The sequence below is a fragment of the Pygocentrus nattereri genome, chromosome 26 (genome assembly GCF_015220715.1).
Source record: "Pygocentrus nattereri isolate fPygNat1 chromosome 26, fPygNat1.pri, whole genome shotgun sequence".
Classification (NCBI taxonomy): domain Eukaryota; kingdom Metazoa; phylum Chordata; class Actinopteri; order Characiformes; family Serrasalmidae; genus Pygocentrus; species Pygocentrus nattereri.
The window spans coordinates 23,255,791-23,279,694 of NC_051236.1; the positions used below are offsets into that span (position 1 = coordinate 23,255,791).

Genomic DNA, 23,904 nt, shown 5'->3' on the forward strand with positions numbered 1-23,904 from the left:
TCACTGTAACGCTCCATTGCATTATTTGATATTAGAAAGGTAAAACTCTGACATGTGCATTAACGGTCAGTTTATGTGCCATGAACCTTGCCAATTGTACCACAGGTGTTTATTTAATTTGACAGCACTGTTACTTTTTACGTGAACTTTAAGCATCAGTCACAAATTAGCTTTTAAAATGCTGATCTCATCATTCAATGTGCGTGGTGTTTATGTTTCTAAGTAATTCTGTAAAATGAGTGCAGGTCTCTGCAGTCTCGATTTCTTTTCCTCATTATATCACAAGTCATCCTAAAACAGATCATCTGCTTACGTTATTGCCCCTCATGGGGGAAATTAGATTTGCTGTTCAGACAGCTTTGCATTTCACTGCTCACTGCCAAAAAAAACATATTCAACAAGCTAATGGCTGTAGAGACAAAAACACATTACGCTTGGTTCTTCCAAGTACTCTACAATGCCATCATGGAAGTAACTCAAACTCTGGTACCAAGGGGTGATCAGGACAGGCCACAATGGCACTAGCCACTTGTACATGTATCCAAAAGCTGGGCCTGCCATACCCCAATGATTTGATCTGTTAAGGTAAGGCAAGGCACTGTTTCAGGACTGTGTAAGAACTTCTATGTTAATTCTTCTATGTTATTTGTCACCCAGCTCACTTGAGATAGTTGCTGTGCATTTTAAAACCTGCTTCTCAGTTTGAATACAGAACATAATTTTTACTTTACATCTTTAATTACTTTTTATTACTCTATTACTTTACTTTAATTACTTTTTTGTACTTACATTTGCGAGAACACACCCACATACACAGTATGGTGTCAGCAAGAAACATATTTATTGATTTTATATATTTATTACCTTACTGGTTCGAAGACAGACCACATTATTTTGTATATATATACATATATAATATATATACACACACACACACATTAGTCTGTAAAGTATCTCTTCTCTGGAAAAAATCCTTTAATAACCAAAGTGCCCAGCAAAGAGAAGAAAGCGACTGTAGTGAGGATTGTCCTCAGTGCCTTGAACCAGCTGGGGTATGTGGGGAGAAGAGCCAGGTCATAATGGAGTGATACACCAAGCCCAATGATCACAATCATGCCAGACTGAATAATGTTATGGCTAAAAAGGAGGGCTAGCCAAGCTATTAGGGAGGGAACTACACTGTTGGCTAGGTTTAGCCAGTCTGGCTTTGCTGGGCTGCTCTCCGGTAAGGCAAAGCCCCAGCGGGCTCCTCCAAGAAAGGAGACGATTGAGGCGCCATACACAACCTGAGCATAAGCTACCTCAGGAACGTATGCCTCTGAGATTGCCATAAGTAGAGGAGCTGATACAAATGGTATGAGACCAGAAAATCCAAGATAGAGTGCTGGTTTGGGGGCTTTCTTCAGGTCTCTCATATCATAACGAAGCAAGTCAAGTTCTCTAGGAGGTGGCTCATCTGGCTGGCGCTTCTTAGGTCTCAATGAAGAACAGTGGAATGACTGGGCTTGGAGAAGAGAACCTATGGCATATCTGGAAGGCAGCTGCCCACACTGATTCGTGGTGAGGAGTATGGAAGAGCAGGTCTGGTGGCTTGAGCAGATGAACTTTCTGGACATGTGCTGAAGACTGCTCCATCTCCGACACTTTAAAAAAAAAAGAAAAATAATTTGTCAGCATTAGCTTTACTGATGGAATTTACAAATAGCTTTTTAACAACATCAAGGCTGAGTTTGAGCTGAGCAACATCACTAGCACTTTACATCATGTACATGGCTGGATTGGAGTAAAAAATGTTCTGCCAACATAGAAAAAACATGCAGCAATCCAGAAAATGAGTGCAGATTTCACAGCTTAACTAACATTCAGACTATTATATCCTGGAAATACTTCATCTTGATATTCAATTGATATGTGAAGAACAAAAATCACATTCACTAACTTGAATCTTTGCAGTTATGCATCACATGGTCATGAAATATATTAATGTTTTATCTTGGGTTCAGAGCCAGGACACAGATCCACCTGCAAAATGACCTACTGCGAAAATTGCAATAATGTGTTGACCTTCCATCAGGATAGATATTTCATTGGAAAAAGGTGATCAGTCAGAATAACTTTGCATTGTCAGTGACGCTTCAGTGGATACAAACCATGCTAGCAAAATGCCCCCCACCGCATAGCAGAGCTAACAGACCCCACCATTGTAAAGGTCAAGTATCCAGGCCAGTATTGTTCACTTGTTGTCACCACATACACTGAAAAACAAGATGAAAGACGACTCATCTGACCATTTCACTTTCATCAACATCTCTGTAAACCAGTACCTTAGTTTTTGCACCACGCAAACAGGCTTAAAGTGATATTTATATAGACACTGTAGCCCAACTATAATATTCTTTTATTCTTCTGTTTTTAGATTGATAGATCTAAATGCAGATTTCACTTCCGTTACTGTGCCTATTGAAATGCTAGTCAGAAGATTTGGTCTCAAACACTGTTAAACTGTCATCCATACCCCAGTAATCAACTCTCCTTCAAAGTCACGTAGGGTCTGTTTACATCTTGCATTTACATGCATCATTCACTTGAGCGCATGAAAAGACAAGTGTAAAGTGATACAACTGGAACCCTCAAACCTCGTTAGGAGGTGGTCAGAGACAGATCTTGACTGCCTTTAACACAAGTGTACAGTAATTACAAGAGCAGAAATGTATCTGCCCTACTCTGTACTGACTAGCATGTGAGAGAATAAACAAGAAAATGAAAGATGGAGGATATGCAAGGCTGAAGCCCCAAACCAAGAGCCTTATTGCTCTCCAGGTCAATAAAAGCATCCAAGCAAAACAGAAACAACATGTGTGTTGGTGTGCTGTTTACGTAATGTTGCTTCAGGTAAATGCTCACAACAAACCTTGATTGTTGGTGCAACACAGGCTGGATTGAGTATTACTATAATTGCTGATCTCCTGGGATTTTCATGCACAACATTCTCTAGAGTTTACTAAGAATGGTGCAATAACGAAAAAAAATCAGCAGTGAGCAGCAATTCTGTGGACAGAAATCAATGGAGAACGGCCAATCTGGTTTGTGCTAATAGAAAGATTATAGTAACTCAGAATGCACAACACACTGAACCTTGAGCCAGATGGGCTACAGCAGCAGAGGACATCAGCTCCCACTTCTGTCAGACAAGAACAGAAAGCTGAGGCTGCAGTGGGCACAAGATAACAAAAACTGAACAGCTAAAGACTGGAAAAATGTAGCATGACTGAGCCCATGGACCCAACCTGCCTTGACTCAACAGTCCAGGCTGGTGGAGGTGGTGTAATGGTGTGGGGAATGATTTCTTGGCACACTTTGGGCCCATTAATACCAGTTATTCACCAACTGAATGCCACAGCCTATTTAAGTACTGTTGCTGACAATGTGCGTCCCTTAAGGGCAATTTACTCATCTTCTAAAAGCTATTTTCAGTGTGATAATGCACCACATCACAAAGCAAGTCATTTCAAACCGATTTCAAGAACATGATAAATGAGTGCAGTGTTTTTCAGTGGGCTGAAAAACTAGAACAGCCTTCCTGCATCTCCGCAATATTGCTAAATTAAGAAATGCATCATCTCTACAGGACGCAGAAAAGTTAGTTCATGCATTCATTACTTCAAGGCTAGATTACTGTAATGCCCTGCTGTCTGGATGTCCCAGCAAAAGCCTCAACAAGCTTCAGCTAGTCCAGAACACTGCAGCCAGAGTCCTCACAAGAACCAGAAAGTTCGACCATATTAGCCCAGTTTTATCAGCCCTGCACTGGTTACCAGTTAAATTTCGCATTGATTATAAAATCCTATTACTGACCTATAAAGCTCTAAACGGACTTGCCCCTCAGTACCTGAGTGACCTTCTCTCCTACTATGAACCATGACGCCTACTTAGATCACAAGGTGCTGGCTTACTACTGGTACCTAGAATTAAAAAAGCTACATCAGGGGGAAAAGCTTTCTCATACAAAGCCCCCCAGCTCCAGAATAATCTTCCTGTTAATGTTCAGGACTCACAATCTCAGTCTTTTCCCACTTTACTATAATACTTCATACTAATAATGTTTGCTATCCGGTGTCCACCAAAGGAGGATGGGTTCCCCTTCTGAGTCTTGGTTCCTCTCAAGGTTTCTTCCTCTTTCAGGGAGTTTTTCCTTGCCACCGTCGCCGCTGGCTTGCTCATGGGGGCTTGGACCTGGATTTTCATTTCTTTTCTTTCTTTCTGTAATACTGATTGTTCTGTAAAGCTGCTTTGTGACAACACCTGTTGTAAAAAGTGCTATATAAATACATTTTGCTTGTTTGCTTCCAAGCCACCAGATTTGAATCCAAAAGAGCATCTTTGGGATGTGGTAGAACAGGAGATTCACAGCATTAAAGTGCGCCTGAAAAATGATGTCAACATGTACCATAACCTCAAAGGAATGTTTACAACATCTTGTGGAATCCAAGACAGAAAGAACTGAGCCTGTCTAGAAAGCAACGGTAGGACCAACTCAGTATTAATAAAGTACTTATCCTTTTGTCATCTTGTTCCAAAACCAAGATCACCTGACCCTGCTCAGCACTTTTGTGCATGCCAAGAGCATGGTTAATTACAGAAATGTATCATACAGTACACCCATCTGTCTGCACTCATTATGTTTCTCCACTCATTTATTAATATTTTAACTTTAATCCGTCACCCAGGTGTATAAATTAATTAATGTACCTAATCATTAGAATGTTCTTCAGAAGTTAATATGTAACCTGGCAGAACTATTTCAAATACCAGTATTATAGCTTTTCTCACTGTGCTTACTTTCACCACATAGAAACACACAACCTTCACTAGCACGTGCCCTGACATGGAAATGAAGACGGCCTGTCACTGCTGGTAATTTGAGCTCACAAGGTGCATTCAAGGTACACTGCTCAGTCAGCCAGTTCACCTCAAATGTTGTCGAACGTCCAGCCACCCTCTTCCAGTTTTGTTTACAACTTTGCACAGCTCACACAAAGTCACTGCTGCACTGATACCTCTGAACATCCATACTTTCTTTGAACTGTTTTTACATTAAGGTACATTAAGTAATGTGAGTACTGACATGGTTAACACATCAGGCATGCCTCAGAAGTTCCTAAAGGCCTTTATCAAAGGTGTGTTAGACAAGGTTTGGAGCTAAACTCTGGAGGTTGGATCTCCAGGGCCAGAGCTTGTCTCACAAAGCAGGATATCTAACTTTAAGCTTAGTACAATCCAACGCTGGAGTGTCTGTTCCACAATGGAGAATCGCGTTTTATCAGTGGACATTACCATGGTAACTAATGCTGCATGACACATGATAACATGCTCAAGAACTCAATTTTGATCATCTGACCAATCAGGTACAGATGATGGTGGATGACCCCCTCCCCTTCATGGCGTTTGTAGGGGCAATCGCGAGGACTATAATGTTTCTTCAGCAGAGAAAGTAAATCATACTACACAGACATTAACAATATGAAGCGGTTATTACTCCAATAAGCATTAATGCTGTGGCAGAGGCGACAGCACTGCTTTCAGTGCAATAAATACTTTACTTTCGACCTTTTAATTCAGATTTCTTCTATTTCTTTTGAGCCCCTCTACTCCTCCTCATGTTTCACGTCACTGACTGTTTGTCATAAACTTCACACTTTGCGCACACACACAAGTATTAATCACAGTTTGGGCATCTACACTTGGATTAATAGCGGAAGCTGTTGACAGTCTCATAAAATGAGTTAACCAGGGTTTCATTTTTTAGATTTTGCAAAGCTCAAACTCTGGAAATGTCAAGGAGTGTGTCTAATGCTACTTCTGAGCTGTCCTTGGAAGTTCCTACTTACAACTTCAACTCATTTGCATAAAGTTCTTCTAGAAGGAAAGAGCAAAGAAGTCAGGATGTGCATCAGTGGTTTGATGTGTCACTTCTGTAGGTATATTTTCCTCTCTAACCACATTATGGCACATCATGACATGCTTGGTCTGATGTAAATGATCAAAAAAATGTAAATGAAAAAAAAGCAAAATCATTTTGCATGACGTCCATGTTCATGTCATATCCCCAACTTTCCTACTTCCCTAGCACAACATAATGTGTTTTTTATTATATTATATTATATTATATTATATTATATTATATTATATATATGAGTGGAGTATCACATGAGATCATAAATGTGCCTAAATTTTGAATGTGGATGATTTTAGCCCACAGTGTTTAAAATATAATATGAGCTATTTAAACCTAGTTTGTTTTATATATATATATATATATATATATATATATATATATATATATATATATATATATATATATATATATATATATATAAATAAAACAAACTAGGTTTATATATAACATATATTTATATCTATATAAACCTAGTTTTATATATATATATATATATATATATATATATATATATATATATATATATATATATATATATATATATATATATATATTCAACTATCAGTGATGGTGCATTTTGTTGTTAATGTATTCTCAACTTGGCAGCTCAGGTCAATGTTCTACTAGTAAATGCAAGTTTGCCTCCCAGTTACAATATCTCAGACTTGAAGGCAAAATAAAGTAAACTTGCTTTGTGAGACCGCCCCAGGACTGCTTGACATTTATTAGATAAAGATCTCAATGTGAAATGTCAGTATCAAGATGGACAAAAGATTTGAGTGATTTATGACTGTTCTGATTCTTTGCTTTTTGGTTATTTCTACCTGCAGTTATCCTCTAATCTCATGTAAGTACTGCACACACTTCTAAACTTTAGGACTCATATTCACAAAGCTTATCAAAACAGGAGTGCTGATCTAGGATCAGACTCCTTTCTAATTTACTGTGACCTCATGAACAGGAACAGATCTAAATCAGCAGTCTTTGTGAAGTCTACAAATCTGTACCATGGGTCAAGGGTTTTTAGTCTACGCCTCAAAGGCCCCCCAGACAGTTTTATTCTGCCCCAGCTCCAAATAATCTTAGCCAGGTGACCAAGGACTGCATAATGATGTCAGGTCTGTTAGGTGTTTTGAACAGAACGAAAACATGGACCAGGTTAGGACAGAGGAGACTTCCAGAACAACATTTTTTTTTTATTGTAGCCTGTGACGTAGGTCTGTGGTACAATTTCTATGTCTTCTTATTGTGTTTTTTGGATGGATGGATGCATTAGATGACTACAGTTAACCTCTTAAACTCCAAGCCTATTTTTGCCAATTTTCGCCTGAAATGACATACCCAAATATTAATGCTTTTTACTCAAATATTATATAATCCAGAGGCAATTTTAAGAAGTATTATTACTCAAAAGCCTTTACAAAATTAATTGAAAACACTTGAAATTATTGAAATTAAACTATAATGGCCAAAATATGGTAAAAATAGGAAAAAAAACAAGGCGCTTTTCAAAACTTCTTTTTTTGTTTTAGATTTTAGGGACCATAAACTGAAGAGGTCATGTCCATGAAATGTTTTTGCAGTTCCATATTTTGCCCCTTGGGGTCAAATTTTTACCATGTATAATTTTAAACTGATTACCCTCACTGATCAGAAGTTATTCAGTCTAGAGTAGACAGTGTACATACATGTCTGTGTACATTTCTCCAAGTGTCCCTTTGGAAATCTCCAAAGGACCACAACCTCTCCAAATTGAAAAAAACGAATTTTCTAACAATTTTTGCAGGAAAATAAGTGTTTATGTATTACCTACTCTTGATGGCAACATCCTATGGTGTATTTCTTTACATTATTTGACAAAATTTTGTTATAACAACAATTTTAACTGTATTATAAAAGCCAAATAAAACGCACTTGACGCTAATCTTCCGGGTTATATCCCGCCTCCGCCTAACGTGGCACCTGGCTGGTCGACAGGTTTGAGTGACGTGTCGTTGGAAAGGGGAGAATCTCACCTTTACGACCGCGTGTGTTTGAAATCGATAGGACAAAGAGATCATATTTTAATTTGGGTTTAAATTAGACATAAAAGATTTTTGCCTTCTGTTTTTTTCAAGCACTCTTTGCACAAAAAAGCGGATTACTACCGAACGCGTTACCGGAAATACACGGGTGTGGTGTCATTTTGAAGCCAAGAAGGAGAGGTAAGAGAAACTGTAAGCTGATGGCGTGTGAGGTGTTCCCCCGACCGGCAGGGGTCGTTACGCACGGCTGCTGAGGTTTCGCAAAAAAAAAATCTCCTGTTTGAAACGCCACACACGCTCTAATTCGGAAACCCTACGTCGTACAGTAAAACGGATCATCGCGTCGTAATCCGGAGAGCCAGACGGTTTGAATGATGTATAACATCAAATATGGATTTATAAAAACCGCAAATATAAAAAATATTAAGCTTATTTTTTAATAAAACTTTTGCTAACAAGGTATATTTCGCCCAAAATGGTTATTTTCTGAAAGGAAATACAGCTAAACTGGCTAGATAGCTGGCAAGCAGAGGTTCTAAGCTTTCATATGACATATTGGGTGTCGATATTGACCCTATAATTTTTCATAAACACTGGCAAACATTAATTATGACACATTTCTGTCCCGCCGGCGGGCCAGCCCCCGTTAAGAGGTTAATGAGAGTGTGCTATGAAAGTTTGATGATGTTATTTAATTGCGGTTGTATCTAAATTGAAATAAACCAGCTTTTGTAAAAGTCAGCTGATAATAGGATATAACTAGTCCTATTAAGGATTTACTCAAACACTGAAAAAGGCTGCTTATAGGTTATTTTAAATTTACATGATTCAAATGCGCACACTGGTTCCACATGAAAACATAATACCAACATAATTACTGTGCAAGTGTATAATTATCTTAATTTAGGTATGTTATGTAACCTATCATTTGTGTGCAACTGATGTCTACATCTGAATGTCTGAATGTTTTAAAACATTTTTTTCAGTGTAGTAACTGCGGTGAAACAGGTGATGAAAATGACAACTAAGTGAAAAACATCTAATTTGTCAAAGACTATTGCCACTGATTCCTCCCTCCTCTTGCATTTCTTCCTCGCATCCTCAGAGGGAGGAGCTGAAAAGATGCAAGGAAAGGAAACAAAGGCACACAATTAAAGGAATTAGCCTTCTGAAGTTATTAAGCTGATGAGGAGAATCAGCTTCCCATTGCCACTTGCATCACAACTTTGATTTGTCTGATACTTATGTGGATGGTTTATGTTTCTCCCCAGACTACTAGAATAAAGAAAGTGGTCAGAGCTTCATTGCATTCCAGTTCCTGACATAATACCTTATTGGAATGACAGTATGTCCTTTGGAGGAAGGTGTGGATACTCTGAAATATCTTCTTACAAAGTGAGAGGCATTGCATTTAAATGAATTCATAGGTCCTATCCAGCTAAAACTTTATGTAAAAATAAATAAATAAAACAGAGGTAGTATGAGACTGAAATCGGGAGGTGGATCTTGGACCTAATTGGCTACTGAGACACACAGGCACGCAGGTGTTAGGGTCTCTTTAAAAGGCTTTCAGAAGAGCTGGGACCTGTTTTCTTTGTCTCGCTTTGCTGTAGGTTCATTATCAGGCCATCTTGGGGCTAAAGCTGTCACAGACTCAGAAAGTGTGCTTTGCTTTGCTGGCTCATTTCAGTAGTGCTATCTTTGTGGTTTGTAAACTGTTTTTAAACGTTAAACACATTTTTGCTGCAACTTCCACTCGTCATCTTCCTTAATTGTTTGTAATGAACTGGCTGGAGGCCGGTCCATAACAATGAATGTAGATAAAAATGTTCTGCATTTGTTTGAACTGCTCTCATGCATAGAAATAACGGCTTTTTAATCTACTCTCACTTTATTGCCAACTTCTCCTGTTACTTTAAGGATGTGTTATTTGGTATTAGAAAAGGAAATAATTTATGATAAATCTTAATCTTCTTCTAAATATCAGTATGTTTAAGGACTCCAAGCCTCGTTCTTCTGTTTTTCAGAATGAACTTGCCTATGTAGACAGTCTGGTATTTAACAAATCACAAAGCCATGAAGACGCAGTTGTTCTTGTCTTTTGTGGCTTTGCAAACACGACTGACACTGTATTTTCAAAGTCGCTGCAAATATATATGCATCTGTGGTCCCTGTGCTTCCTGTATGCATGTTGTCCTTCATTTATTAAACACAAAAAAAATCAGATCAAACCTCCCCAGGTCCAGGGTCAAAATCTCTCATTAGAAGTTTCAAGTATCCCAAACACGCCTGCTCTAGCTCAATAGGCAATTAACAAGTGGATCCTCAGTGGTCTTTAAGGTCCCCAGCCTGAGCCGAGAACCCCTGCAGAGTATGAGGAGTTAACCAAAGTGAAACTCTCGGCTACACTTCTAAAAAGACGGCTCTTCAAGGGTTCTTTAGTAAAGGAAACCACGAGTTCTATATTAGAACCAGGTCATGATTAGAAATGGTTCTTCAGATTGATAGAGAGCGTGTTTTAGATAGAACCTTTGTGAATGTTATTCTATTCAGCAGGAAAAAAAGTTTCTTCGCTGTTGCCACATCAAGCTTTTTGGTGCAATACAGATCCACGTTCAAGAGGCTTCTATTTTGACCCTTATACAATACAACCTCCATCAATCTGAAAAACCATTTCACCATGTCAAGAGCCATTTGAGCACGAAATACTTCAATATAGACTGTAGTATCGTGGTTCTCAATAAAACCAACCCCTTTTACGAAAGAAGCCTTGAAAAAACATTTTTTCCAGAGTGTAAACATTAACGTTACTCACCCAAGAGCTGGTAATGAGCTGTCTTCCGAGAAGAGCCAAGGACATTTTGCCTGAAATGCAAATGCGACAACATTAAGATCTGGGCTAGATGTTCGGTTTCTTTTATCAGACAGAGGGTTTGAAATGATGTAGGTTACACCGGTTTCTTTTGCTGGTGCAAAATAAAGTATGTTCAAGTTAGCTACCTAGCTATAAGATTAGCTGCTAAAGCTAATCAAAGGTGCAGCAGGTTAGCTAGTTAGCTTAGTGCTATCTTGCTTTCTCCTCACTCACCAGGTTTGTCCGAGGTGTTAAATTAGCTCCAAACCATATACTTTCAAACGAACATTATAACTGAACAGCACACTCAGAGGCCAGAGCCGTACCAGTTAGCCAACCGTGTGAAGGCAGCAGCATGTTTGTAAAGCTTTAGCACGACGAACAGCTCTACATAATAAGAGTCCTGTCGTCTGTTATTTATTCAGACCAGGATGTGTTTAACTAGAATACACTAACTTTGCAGAACTATATATATATATATATATATATATATATAATTCTTTATTATATATTTTGATGTAACTGGATCAGGAAAATGTCGCCAGAGTTTGTAAAGTTATTAAAGGCCCTGTTCATTCAGTGACTAGTGGACTTATCTCGCACTGTGGGCTGAAAACGAGCACAGTTGGAGCTGCATGTAGTCAGTGGTTTCTCTGCGAGGCAAACGTGCTGATTTGCATTAAAGACAAAGACAATCCTGAAAATCCACGATCTCGTGGATGTGAACTAGTTTAACGTGGATACTTTTTTCTATGAGCCATCGTTGATAAAATATAAGCTTATATATAAGACTATATAAAACTTAAAATAAGTTTTTATGCGTTGGTTTAACAGTAGTGCAAAATGTATATTACAATTATTCCAAATTAATCTCCAAATAATTACTACTCAGTTCTACCTTTCACATAGTAGAACTCAGCATAAAGTCTAATAAAAAAAACAGCAAGGCATTAAACTGTGAAACACTCAAACAAGGTAAATGCCAGAATGAGAGTTTGTAAGAACGTAAAATCATAGTTATGTAATATAACCTATAGAAACACATTAAACCTGGTTTGTATTTTGCTGAACTCCCATCTAAGTCAGTTTTGTTTTTGCTTGTTTCAAACGTTCCTGGAGAGAATGGAAACATCAGAATGTAATTATTCAACTCTCTACACCGTCTTCATTTCTAATGAAAAGCACAGACATGAAGAAGTGACAATATGGGAAAAAGCATATTGCAGTTACACCGTTACATATTGTAACTACAATGTGCCTTGCAATGTACTAAAAGAATAACTGTTGAACGCATGATGTAACAGGATTAAAGATGCTCTTGTGGCTTAATGCAATCAAATCATATGTATATATGTTCCAGACCAGAATCACAGTGCATTTGTTTATACAGTTACAATAAAATTGACCAGCTTCATAAAACATATGTGGAAATCTTTTTTATACTCTTTTTGTTGTTGTTATACTTGTATTATACTTACATAATAACTAGATTATACACTTCATAATTGTTTCCAGTGAGATTTATATATATATATATATATATATATATATATGTGTGTGTGTGTGTGTGTGTGCGTGCGTGCGTGCGTGTTTGTGTGTGTGTGTGTGTGTGTGTGTGTGTGTGTGTGTGTGTGTGTTTTGACATTTTTCAGTTTTTGACACAATTTGAAAATACTTGTTACCCTTTATATTGTGTGAAAATTTCACGATGAATGGACTAAAAGAAATGGCCCAAATTGACTTGGAAAAAAGTCTGGTTCCATTGACTTACATTAAAAGTAAAGTTCTCATTTTGGAGATATGAGGTTTTCTTCTGACAACAGCGATATATATGTGTATGTATATATATATATATATATATATATATATATATATAAACATTTTCTTTTCAAAAAATGAAAATCATCTAGAAAAAAAGACTTAAACAAAGTGATGTTGTGACTGAAGGTCACAAGTTGATCATCTTTGCTCCCCGTCTTCCGGCCATCTCCGGCAACAAATCACAATTACATTACAGTCCAATATTATTAGTCTGGCTGATTAATATTTAAAAGGGCATGTCAGTCAAAATTTTTAATTGAACCATTGCTCACATCCTACAGTGGTGCCTCAAGAGTCTCAAGACAGATGTTTTTAGGCTTGACTGGGTAAACCACTGTCTGATGATGTATTTAGAAGTGGGGAGGAACTACAACTACAAATGCTTTGGGGTGGAAACTGGTTAAATGTTTGTTTTGTTTATTTTGGTTTTGGGTTTGTTTGTTTTTTTCTGAGGGGGGGGGGGGTATCGGGTTCCCAATGGTTGTTTTATGTATTTGTGCAGCGCAAGCTGGATATTGTTCTGGGTGTCATAAGAGAACGCTGTTGGATGAAAATGCAGAAAGGATACAAAAACTGTGAGTACTGTCAGATGTGATGCTGCACTGTAAAATACTGAAAAACACAACAAACAGCATTTAAACGCTAAGTTTATACTGGTGTGCATCAAGTAGATATACAGGATTTGAATGAGCTGCTCAGCACCACTATGCCATGCCACCATGTTAATGTCACTGCTGCACTCCACCAACTAAACAATGTCTGGACAGTGGTGGTCTTAAAGGTGGGCCCCTTCTGTTGATGGACGTGGTAGAGGATGGGGTAAGTCAACAACTGTAAACCTAAATATATCCACAGCATGTCCACATTTACACACATAATTTCTAACTTTGTACTTACCAATGTGAGCAACAAAAGAAAGAAAAGAATCAATTTGATTTATATACATTTATGTACACAACTTAATATATATATATATATATATATATATATAGTCAGACCAATTGGACATGTTAAATTGCCCCTGGGTGTGAATGTGTGAGTGACTGTCTGTGTCTGTCTGTCTGCCCTGTGATGCACTGGTGACCTGTCCGGGGTGTATCCTGCCTTCCGCCCAATGACTGCTGGGATAGGCTCCAGCACCCCCCGCGACCCTGATGGAGAAGAAAATGGATGGATGGATGGAGATATATATATGTATATATGTATGTATAGCCAAAGAAAAGACCTAAAACATACCTGTCATTATCACTGGTTCAATAATATGCAAGTGGAAAGCAAAAGCCAGGAGTCACTGGAAAAAGCTCCAGGATGATCTGAAAGCAGCAGGAGTTACACAGAGAGCAATAAGCAATGAACCACAATTCAATCTCCATTCCCACATGCCACCCAGAACCCTTCAGCTAAAAATCAGTGATCATTTAAAAAAAACATTTAACCAAAACTCCTAAGGAACAGTATACTCCAGGCCGATGAAAAAAATAGAAGTCTTTAGCAATAATTCAGCTTGTCATGTTTGGAGAAAGGAGAGTTGTGCGTGTGATCCCAAGAACACCAGTAGTGAAGTACAGGGGTGGCAGCATCATGATACGCGGCTGCTTCTCCTCAAACCGTAGCGTTACACTGAGCGAAGCTCCAGGACATGAGAGGTGAATTTATCTTCAGAAACTGAATCTGGGGTGAAGACAGATGTTCCAACGAGATAATGACCCCAAACAGACGAAAAATAAGCGTAAAAATGCTCATTATTGTTAGTGTAGTGGTTAACACCTTTGCCTTCTACACTGTAGACTGGGTTTCAATCCCCGACCAGGGTAAGCACCCTACACTCTATACCAATAAGGATCCTTGGGCAAGACTCCTAACACCACTTTGGCCTGCCTGTGTAAAATGATCAAATTGTAAGTCGCTCTGGATAAGAGCGTCAGCCAAATGCCGTAAATGTAATGCATTGTGACATCGATCACTATTGTGTTTGCTTGCTTCATGTATTTTGATGTAAGCTGCACATCGCTGAATCCAAAACACTGCCTCGTCGCTCACACTACAACACAGCCTATCCTACTTAATTATGGCATGCTGCAGTGCAGCAGAGCTGTATAAAACATGCCACTTTTATTACTGTCATAATAATAATAATAATGATAATAATAATGATAATAAACCATTCAAGCGTAGGTTTGATTCACGATGAGTTGAAAGACGTGTATTTTCTATTATATAAGTTGCTGGTTCCTGCTTCAGTGCAACAGCCTTTTCTGCCTGTCTTCCTCGCTGAGTAAGTGCTCTGATGTTGTGGCTCGGCTGATGCTAAGCCACACTGCAGTAATGTAACTATTATATATTAAAAATATCTCATTCAACCGCAGAAGAATTAATAAGGCATCTTAGAAAACACACACACACACGCACACACGCACACGAGCGCTGGGGAATGTTGTGACGCGTCCGCGTCGCTCTGCGCTCGATTAGCTCGTCTGTGCAGAAGTGGACAGGAACACGGCGGACGGAGTCCGAGCGAGTGGGATTTAAAAACACAACACAAAACCGCGCACGGAATATCCTACAGAACAGCCGAGCCGCGACCGCCTTCACGCCGCCAGTCGGGCTGGAAAAGAAGCACGTTCGGTGTGTGTGTTGAACTTGTTCGGGACGGACGGCGGACGAGAAGGTGCGTGTGCGTGCGGAGATGTTTCTCCTGTGGTTACGCTGAAGGCTTCGGCGGTGCTAGGGAGCCATTTTGCAACACTTTATTTTTTTACACGAATTGCTAACTTGCTAGCCTGCTAAGCTACGTCCGTAGCTATCGCTTGCTAATAAAAAACAATCGTTCTTGAGGAATTTGGGTAGTTGTTTGGACGTGTGCTGCATCATTTGAGAATTTCATAACGCTAAAATACTAATTACCCGTGCGTTGTTCCTCTTGCGAGCCCGCTCGGTTGTTGTAAGCCGTCTTTCGCTGCATGGTTTATCGCAGCTAAGCTAGCTAAGGCTACAGCTCCACTTTGAATGGCCTACGGCCGACTGAGAACTGCGTCGCGCTAACTGGCGATAGTTCACACGGATTATAACTTACTGAAGTGCTCAAATATAGTAGTCGTGTTTTTTCTAGGGGATGTTGTATTGTTTTCGCTTGTAGTGACTTGGCGGTAGTTGCGTGCAGCGGTAGTTTTTCCAGGCAAGGTTAGCGATGTGCTCTCGCTAATGAGACCATTCAAGTTGTTGGCTAGCTGTTGCTAGCTAACTCTCCGACTAGTTTCCAACACTCGTAAGTTACTAGTTCAGTTTTTTCGGTTACGTTTGCTCGTTAATTCGCCTCAATATCCGTGCACTATGTACGAAATTGCGTTAATATTACATGTATGGACTTCGTAACGTTTCCGTGTGAGCGCTAACTAGCTAATATTTTTCAACAGGAGTCCGTTTGAGGCATTAGGCTGATTAGTCATGTTGAGATGTTTGAGCGCTGGACGCGGGACTCTAACGGTCAAGTTTAGGACCAGATAGTGATTTTTGAGAAATAGTGAGCCTATTTTAATCACAGTGGCTTATTTGTTAACCAGTTTCTGGTTGCGTTTTTTCCTTAATAAATTGTTCTTGGTGGTGTATCCTAAATGTTTTGTGGACCGCTGTTGTTTGGGGATTGTTCAGGCATGTTTATGGAAAAAGCAGGACAGTTTGTCTGCTGCTATGTTGAGATGCAGCATGTTTAGCTGTATAGGATTAAAACGTTCATGATCACGAAAACTGTAGGTAATAACTACCTGATGCTACTGTCGTTAGGAGGTATAGGAGAGCAGGTTGCTGTATAGTAGACTGTAGTTAAATGTGTGACATGTTGGATATGCTCGAGTTTCTTAATTTTAAGATTTCAGGGAGTGAATTAAGGCGTCTGAAGATAAACAAATTTAAGTAAAATTTCTTTTTTTGTTGTTGTTTTTGTTTTACAGAGTTGGTCTGCAGAGTTGAATTGAAGGGAAGTACCACCCCACTGGATATTTTTTCATAACACATTTTATCGGACAAGACATACTCTCTTCTTTCGACTATTAAACCGGTGCAACTGTTGTGACTGATCAGGCCCACCTTTCACCTTGCAGCACCATTGGATTTGTATTATTGAGTTGCTGGTGAATCACCAATGCACAGAGTGCTGTGTTTAACATCACTTGTGTTGAAAAGCTGTGGACTCTGGTGTCAGGGTGCTCTTCTGTTAAAGCCTGTTCTGAATTGATGAACTGGGAAATCTACAGAGTTGTTAAGGATCAGATCATACTTCCTTTCACGTACACTGGTAGCCTAACGTGATAGTGGCCTACAAGCTTAAGTACCAGGAGTGGCAGAGATTAAAGATGTCAAGTTTTTCTTTCATGGCATTTTATAATTTGGTCCCAATTATGAGCTGTTGAAGAATAAAACATGACGTCCATGACGCCATAACACCACCCTCAGCTTTTGTGATGTGACGGATCAGCCCCCCTTCTTTTGCCCTGACGTTGCACCCTCACTGTTTTCATGAGGTGAACATATTTGATTCGTGACTCTGCAACACTTCATTGTGTGGTATTGCTCCACCATATCTTTCTTCTTTTTTGGTGTGTGCATCTTCAGCTTACAATGAGTTTGTAAAAGGTGTTTCTAAGCTTCAAAGCAAGCACAACGTGCTGCTAACACAGCCTTCCAGGTGAAAAGACTGGTCTAGAACTCTTGTAATTTTGTTCCACATAATTTTGCCTCAGAGCATCTTATTTTGTCAATCTGAATGCACACTGTTACCATCAGCGAATTAAGGGTGTCGTGGAGAGTCAGTCTGGCATCGTTATTCAACCACACATTGCTTTCCACATCTTGTTCTTCCACTACCATCTAACTGTCCTGTTGATCAAAGCACCAGCTCCCCTCCTCCGGTTGACCACTACACCAATCTTCCAATTTAACAGTACGGGGGACATCCAGACACCAAAACAAGGTCATACTACCAGCCCCTCACACACTATACCATCCTGGAGACTGGAATTTGTCAGTGGCAAGCTTTTGTTGTCCTGTGGCTGCAGCTTGGTTGCACAGCAAAAGCTGTGTGAGTGGATTGGTTGGGCCAACTGCACAAACAGAGCCAAGGACAGGGCCACTGGACTACAGAGCTTACGACTCTGGGGTAAGGAGCTCTGAGTACTTGGGATAGATCATTTTTGTTTTTTTTTGTTTTTTTGTGAAATTGCTAATTTTAGCACTTTCAAATGTAGTAACCCACTTGATTAGTTGCATGTTCTCAAGTCAGCCTAAATTAAATTTGTTGCATGTATGCATTTTGAATATTTACAGTTGTTTATTCGACAATGAATTACTAAGTATTGTGCCATTAATTTTTTTTCTTATGTTTTATCCTGCTGCATAAGAATTATTAATGCTCAGTACTTTGGGTACAGAGGGACACTGTGTTTTAATCAGTAGATGAAGGCAGACATGATTTGTTGTCATCTTGTTCTGTCAGTTCAGGCCATGAGGTTTGATGCCTCGATCAACTGACGGGAGACACTGGACCTAAATGGCGCAGCATGACTTTGTTCCTGCCTGGCTTAACTTCTCCACGCCTCAACCTGCCAAGGTGAGACACCATATGTTGCTTTCATATTTGTGCATAGCAATGGTGTCATCTGTTCTTATGCAAATTGATATTTTTGTACAAACTTATTTTATCTCTCACTAAATCTCTGCCCATTTTTAGAATTGCTGGCTGCTTTGAGCTTTAGCAAAAAGATTTAAACTTTAGCACAAACCTGTTTTAATATGAGTGCATTTAATTTTAATGACTTGAGTAAAAGAGTGATATAAATTCTAATACCTGATTTCTTTAGCACAGGCATGTGCTGCTTCACTAAGTAGGCATGCAGCTAATGAATGGATGTGGTCAGGACAGAAAGCTAAATAGGTCAACTCGGTTTATTTGTACGTGGATGTAATAAATAAGAATGAAAAGAAAAATGATCAGACTAAATAGTAATTATAATGAAAAAGAACAAATAATATATCTGTTTTAAGTGTGCTTTTTGGTGTTTACCCCAGTCCCCTGCAGCCCCCCTTGAGAAGCATGGAGAACACTTTCCACGTGGAGATATACGGCCGGGAGTGAACCGCCGCAGACACAACTCCTCTGATGGTTTCTTCAACAATGACCCGCTTAGAGCTCCCGGAGGTAAGACGAGCACACAAGCAGCCACTTCTCCTTCAGCCGACTGGAAGAAATTGCACTTTGTCTTCTCTTATCAGTGACCACAAATGCTCTCTGCCCCTCTCCAGGTGATGGGTGGCAGCAGCAATCTCTGTTGAGGCATGATTCAGTGGATTCTGGTGTAGCTAAGGGCAACCAAGGCGGATTAGGCAGTGGACATGGATGGAAGGAGACCCCCAGCTGGCATGGGGCCCCACGGGGCCAAGAGGGCCTTCACCATCATCATGGCCGCCATTCCAAACGCGGCGGAGGCGACAGGGACAGGCAGGGGGGCCATCGACAGCGCAATGGCAACTTCCATTCCCGCAAGGGAGGTCCCTTCCAGGACCGTTACTCTGATGAGGAGCGCAACGATGACAAGCTCAAGTTTGTTGAAGAGGATTTTGTGAGTGTGTTTTCTTACTTTTGTGTGTTCTTGTTACATGGTTTGGATAATGTTTGTAAGTAATGTATAATGCTTGCAGGTTAGTGTTAACGAAGTACGTAGCGTTAGTCATTGTATCCAGGCTTGTGAATTTTGGTCAGGGGTATTTACTGTTGTACTAGTATTAATTATGTTTCTCTATAAAATGCAGCCCTCCCTGAATCCTGAGACAACTGGAAAGCCAGCAAGTCAGACTCGCGCTGTGGGAACTCCAGCAGGCGTGTGGGGTAAGGAAGCATTTTTAACCTCTAAAGTAAACATCAGTTGCCCCCACTATTTTGTTGAAAAGGTGTTGTGTGAAACTTGTGTGAAACATCACAGTTTATGTGAATAATTTGTGTCTGGGATATTCCAATGCCGGTTCTTCTCCACCTCACAGAGAATCCTCCCAGCGCTAAGCAGGCTGTGTCTAAGATGCTGGTCATTAAGAAAGTGTCGAAGGAGGACCCCAGTGCTGCATTCTCTGCTGGCTTTGCCAGTGCTGGTCCTCTGCCTACTAATGGCTCCAAAGTCCCCATTACTGGACCCAGTGTCTACAAGAATTTGGTCCCTAAGCCTGCTACTGCCCCAACTAAGGTACTACATTCAGCTCAGTTGTTAAGGTCTTATCTCAATTTGATGTCTAATCAGACAATTGGTGTGTTGCCTACTTTTGTATAAGTTACATGGCACTAGAGATTTTGGTTGTGTTTTTTCTGATAACGTGATGTTGAATAAAAGTGAGCTTAAATGTTTTCTGAATGTGTTTGAATGGGATTGTTGATTGCTCAAGTTGATTTGACTGTGGTGCTAGCAGTTGAATGTGCCAAATAGTAGGATCTTTAATGGACTAAGAGGATAAAAATGAAAATGCAAGGCACCTCATTGTCTCCTCAACTTCACTGATTACCTAGATATGGAAGTTCAGTTTTATTCCCTTCTTTTTTTTTTTTCTCTGAAGACTGGCCCATGGAAACCCAATGGAAGGGAAACTAAAGTGGGTTTACATTTCTCTGGTCGGGATTCAGCCTTCACCAGCCCTGTGTCTGTGACCAAACCTTTGACACCTGTCAACGCACCACCCCATGGCACTCCTAAAGAGGTTAGGATCCAGACTGTCATTTAGAGAATGGTGCTCCATTCTTAATTTTGTGTGAATATATCCATTTGTTTATTTTTTGGGCACCTACTTCTTAGGAGAATATCAATGATCAGTGTTTCATCTTGACTTTCTGGCTTACCTTCTTTTGTCCTTTTGCTCTTTCGTAGCCACCTTCCAGCACTACCCCACCTATAGACATCACTCCTCCCCGACTGAAGCTGATGCGCCGCAGCACAGACCGCAAGAGTGAGTTCCTGCGTGGGCTGAAGGATGAGAGGAATGGAGAGGTGAGCGGATGCCACAGCCCTGGAAATCCAGTCGAAGTGAGTTTACTCAAAACGGACACGTGTTGCTGTTGTAAGAATTAATTGTGCAAAATGATTGTCAAGCTATTCTTAACTTGTTCATGTGTCTTGATGTCTTAGTATTGTCTTTGCTTTTGCTTTGTTAAATCTCTCTTTATGACTTTCAGGGAGAGGGCAGTACTCCTGAGCCAAAAGAGTATGGAGAAATTCATGAGAATGGCATGTCTCATTCTCTGAGTGACTCAGACACTGAGCACCTATCCAGCTCACTGGAAGCTGAGCACAGGTCAGGAGTCAGATACACTTACCTTCACTGGCCATCGTCGCTATAAGGGGAATTCCACTTTTTTACCAAAATTTCTGCATAATTCGGTCATTAAGATTAAGTAAAAGTTTTTGATTGTTCTGATGTGCAGTGCTTTGTTCTATTGAATTGTTAACGGAGGTGTGATGTCTGTGTTTAATGCCTCTTACAGCTGAATTGTTACAATATCTCAGACATAAGGAAGAATGTATTTGCAATACAGTTTTGCAATAAGATTTTGGCTAAAAATGTTTTATTTAATACATTCATATGTTAGTGTAATATACATCACGCTGTATTACAGCTCAGAAGGCAAGTGTCAGTTTACTGGTTATTTTGGATAGTAAATAAAATGGCTAAATTTACATTGCAGACATCCTGCCCCTGGTTTCTCTATGCACCTTTTGTAAAGGTCTGAGTCAGGAAGTTTCTCTACAGCATAACCTTTTTTTATCGCTCAAAAGAATGCAGCATGACTTCTCTTTACACTGCAGTAATTTTTACAAATCTCATTTACATGATACATCCAGCAGACATGGTGACATCCATAATTTCTGTCTGTAGGCTGCTTAAAGCAATGGGTTGGCAGGAGTACCCAGAGAATGATGACAATTTCCAGCCCCTTACAGAGGATGAGCTCAAAGAGTTTCAAGCTAAGACTGAGCAGGTACAGTCCACCCACATGAGAAATAAATGAGTCCTTCTGCTGGATTTTTCAGATTTAAACCTTCTTTGTATTTTGCTAAAAATTATTTTAATGCCTTGTTGTTTGGGTATGTTCAACTACGTTTCGTATTTTTTTGGAACATTCCATTGACCGTGTCAGTGATCGTGTTTGTGTGTGATTCAGCTGAAGAAGAATGGGCTGGGTCGTAATGGTGTGCTCCCGAAGCCTCGAGGTGTGGCCCTGCTGGCCTGGAGGAACACCCCGAACCCTGGCCTGGACGAAGGCTCCGAGTCCGAGACCAGCAGTAGCAGCCAGACTTCCGATGACGAAGATACCTAACGTGGCTTTAAAACCCCCCTGTTCTCTTCCTCCATTGCTCATATTTGCTCTCTCGTGCTCTCTCTCTCTGTCTCTCTCTTTCATCACACCTTTTATTTCAAACAAAAAGAAGGAAACAAGTGAAAATATTGTTTTCATGGACAAGGGACATCAATCATATCCCAATGAGAGAGAGAACACGGAGTTGATGGCTCATGGGCGATTTCTTTCTTCCTTTTTTTTTTTTTTTCTCTCCTTTTTCTCTACTTTGTTTTTCCATTTATCCCAAACTAGAAATGTCTATGAAAAGCCACACACATCCCCCCCAGATCTTTTTCTGTTTTTGCTTGGGAAAAAAGACTAACTCATAATAACACCAATTATAACCGTGATTTAACGTGAAATATGACTTCATCTGAATGTTCTATAAAATGGCTTTGACACCTTTCTCAAATATTTTTCCTTTTTGCAAAAACAATTCGTAGCATTAGTGTTAAGACAAAACAATCATTGTGAGCCACTGACAGCGGCATTGCTCCCAGTCCCTCATGGAAATCAACTCAAGCCAGTCATCTGTGCTGCAAGTAAGCACTAAAACAAACCCCCAACAGAATTACAGCTCTAGTGCAGTTGGGCAGCTAAAATATGACTCCTTTTCTGGTGTTTGACTCAAACTGTACTGGTTCCACCATTCTCACTCTGCTTCTTGAACTAGGTATAACCACATTTCACTGCAAGTGTGAGCGTATTTCAAAGTGATGAGTTGGATTTGAAATGTAGCTTACGTCAGGGTGTATCATTGCCTAGCTTTTGAAATAAAGGTAACGTTCAGAGTGAAGGGTCTAATGAGGAAGCACTGGTGTTAAAGCAGCAATAGAAGTCTTTGATCTATGGTTTTTCTCTGGATTAACTCACCTTCACAGACACACTGTCTTTTTCACTGTTTCAGTGCAATGGAATTGAATAAGATATAACAACAGCATCTATTACAACAGCCAGGATTTTATCTTTTTGTTTTGAGCTTCCAGAGTCTCAGATAGTTCTTGTTCTATGAGAAATTGAGTCAAATTGTACTCTTTGCCTCATGAAGACTGTTCAGAAGCGACATGGTTAATGTTCTCCTGAAGCCTAAGCGTCTCAGAGCATTGCCTCTAAGGTGTGATTGGTCAAAAGATGTTTCAGCACGGTCAGTGTATGCTATTGGGGGAAAATAATCTATATTGGAGGAGAATACAGCCTTGCCAGTTGATCCATCAGTAAGAAATGGCTCCTATAATGAGGGATTTCTAATTGGCTTTTTCAGAACAGAGTTTTTATTCTGAAAAGTAGACCTTTTCTCTTGGCTCTGATGTATTTTTCTGAAAACATAAGCATTCTGTTGACATGAGTTTATGATAAATCTACACTCTGTATCCCTGCAGCTAATGGAACAGTAGAAACCCATCTGCTAAAGTTCTGTATTTCATGAGGGACTGCTGGTGGAAATTATGCATCTCCATTTTTTTTGTACCTTGTTTTCGCTGATAGGGTATAAAAAGGCTTTATTACAGATTTAAGTTTTTTTTTTTATTTTGGTACAGCTGTAAAAAATCCCACAAATAGTTTTTTTTTCTTCTTTTGTTTGCATTATGTTGTTCCTGCAGCCTTGATATTCAGGGTGGATTGTAAAAAATATAAGAATAAAAATTGTGAGTTTTGGAAGATTAAGATTATTTTGTTAACGTTATTTACAGATTTGCAGGTAATAAGGTGTCATGTATGGGTTTATCTGTATTGAGACAACGAAAACAAAAACTACTGCATCTTGGAGAAAAAAAAAAAAGAAGAAAAAAATTGTAATAAATATTTTGCACCAGTTTGCCAAATATGTCTACCATTTCGTTTTCTGCCTAAATGCTTAGAAGAAAGTATTAATTGGAGCACA

At 39.6% G+C, this 23,904-nt stretch overlaps 2 protein-coding genes across 3 annotated transcripts; one reads left to right on the plus strand and one right to left on the minus strand.

Moving 5' to 3' along the window:
- Positions 1 to 819: 819 nt before the first annotated feature.
- On the minus strand, positions 820 to 11,215 carry tmem69 (transmembrane protein 69). Its single transcript, XM_017721531.2, has 3 exons — positions 11,069 to 11,215; positions 10,796 to 10,845; positions 820 to 1,643 (listed from the first exon to the last, which is right to left on the minus strand). Exons 2-3 carry the CDS (start codon positions 10,838 to 10,840, stop codon positions 939 to 941), a joined length of 750 nt encoding a protein of 249 aa, XP_017577020.1. The 5' UTR covers positions 10,841 to 10,845; positions 11,069 to 11,215; the 3' UTR covers positions 820 to 938.
- A 3,858-nt stretch (positions 11,216 to 15,073) lies between these two features.
- On the plus strand, positions 15,074 to 23,687 carry gpbp1l1 (GC-rich promoter binding protein 1-like 1). 2 transcript variants are annotated; one of them, XM_017721548.2, is made up of 12 exons: positions 15,074 to 15,323; positions 16,603 to 17,807; positions 18,149 to 18,257; positions 18,716 to 18,845; positions 18,950 to 19,266; positions 19,457 to 19,532; positions 19,685 to 19,881; positions 20,246 to 20,386; positions 20,554 to 20,709; positions 20,859 to 20,977; positions 21,560 to 21,662; positions 21,846 to 23,687. In XM_017721548.2, exons 3-12 carry the CDS (start codon positions 18,198 to 18,200, stop codon positions 21,999 to 22,001), a joined length of 1,455 nt encoding a protein of 484 aa, XP_017577037.1. In that variant the 5' UTR covers positions 15,074 to 15,323; positions 16,603 to 17,807; positions 18,149 to 18,197; the 3' UTR covers positions 22,002 to 23,687. The 2 variants fall into 2 exon arrangements, with proteins under 2 accessions (XP_017577037.1, XP_017577030.1); XM_017721541.2 differs by having other exon boundaries at positions 15,075 to 15,323; positions 18,144 to 18,257.
- The last annotated feature ends 217 nt before the right edge of the window (positions 23,688 to 23,904 follow it).

Excerpts from the sequence above, each read along its gene's own strand:
- gpbp1l1 (XM_017721548.2), top strand. The coding sequence starts at position 18,198 with ATGGCGCAGCATGACTTTGTTCCTGCCTGGCTTAACTTCTCCACGCCT. Across the intron at positions 20,710-20,858 it reads GCCCTGGAAATCCAGTCGAA|GGAGAGGGCAGTACTCCTGA; the intron begins GTGAGTTTACTC and ends TATGACTTTCAG. Across the intron at positions 20,978-21,559 it reads TCACTGGAAGCTGAGCACAG|GCTGCTTAAAGCAATGGGTT; the intron begins GTCAGGAGTCAG and ends TTCTGTCTGTAG.
- tmem69 (XM_017721531.2), bottom strand. The coding sequence starts at position 10,840 with ATGTCCTTGGCTCTTCTCGGAAGACAGCTCATTACCAGCTCTTGG. Across the intron at positions 1,644-10,795 it reads AGCTCATTACCAGCTCTTGG|TGTCGGAGATGGAGCAGTCT; the intron begins GTGAGTAACGTT and ends TTTTTTTTAAAG.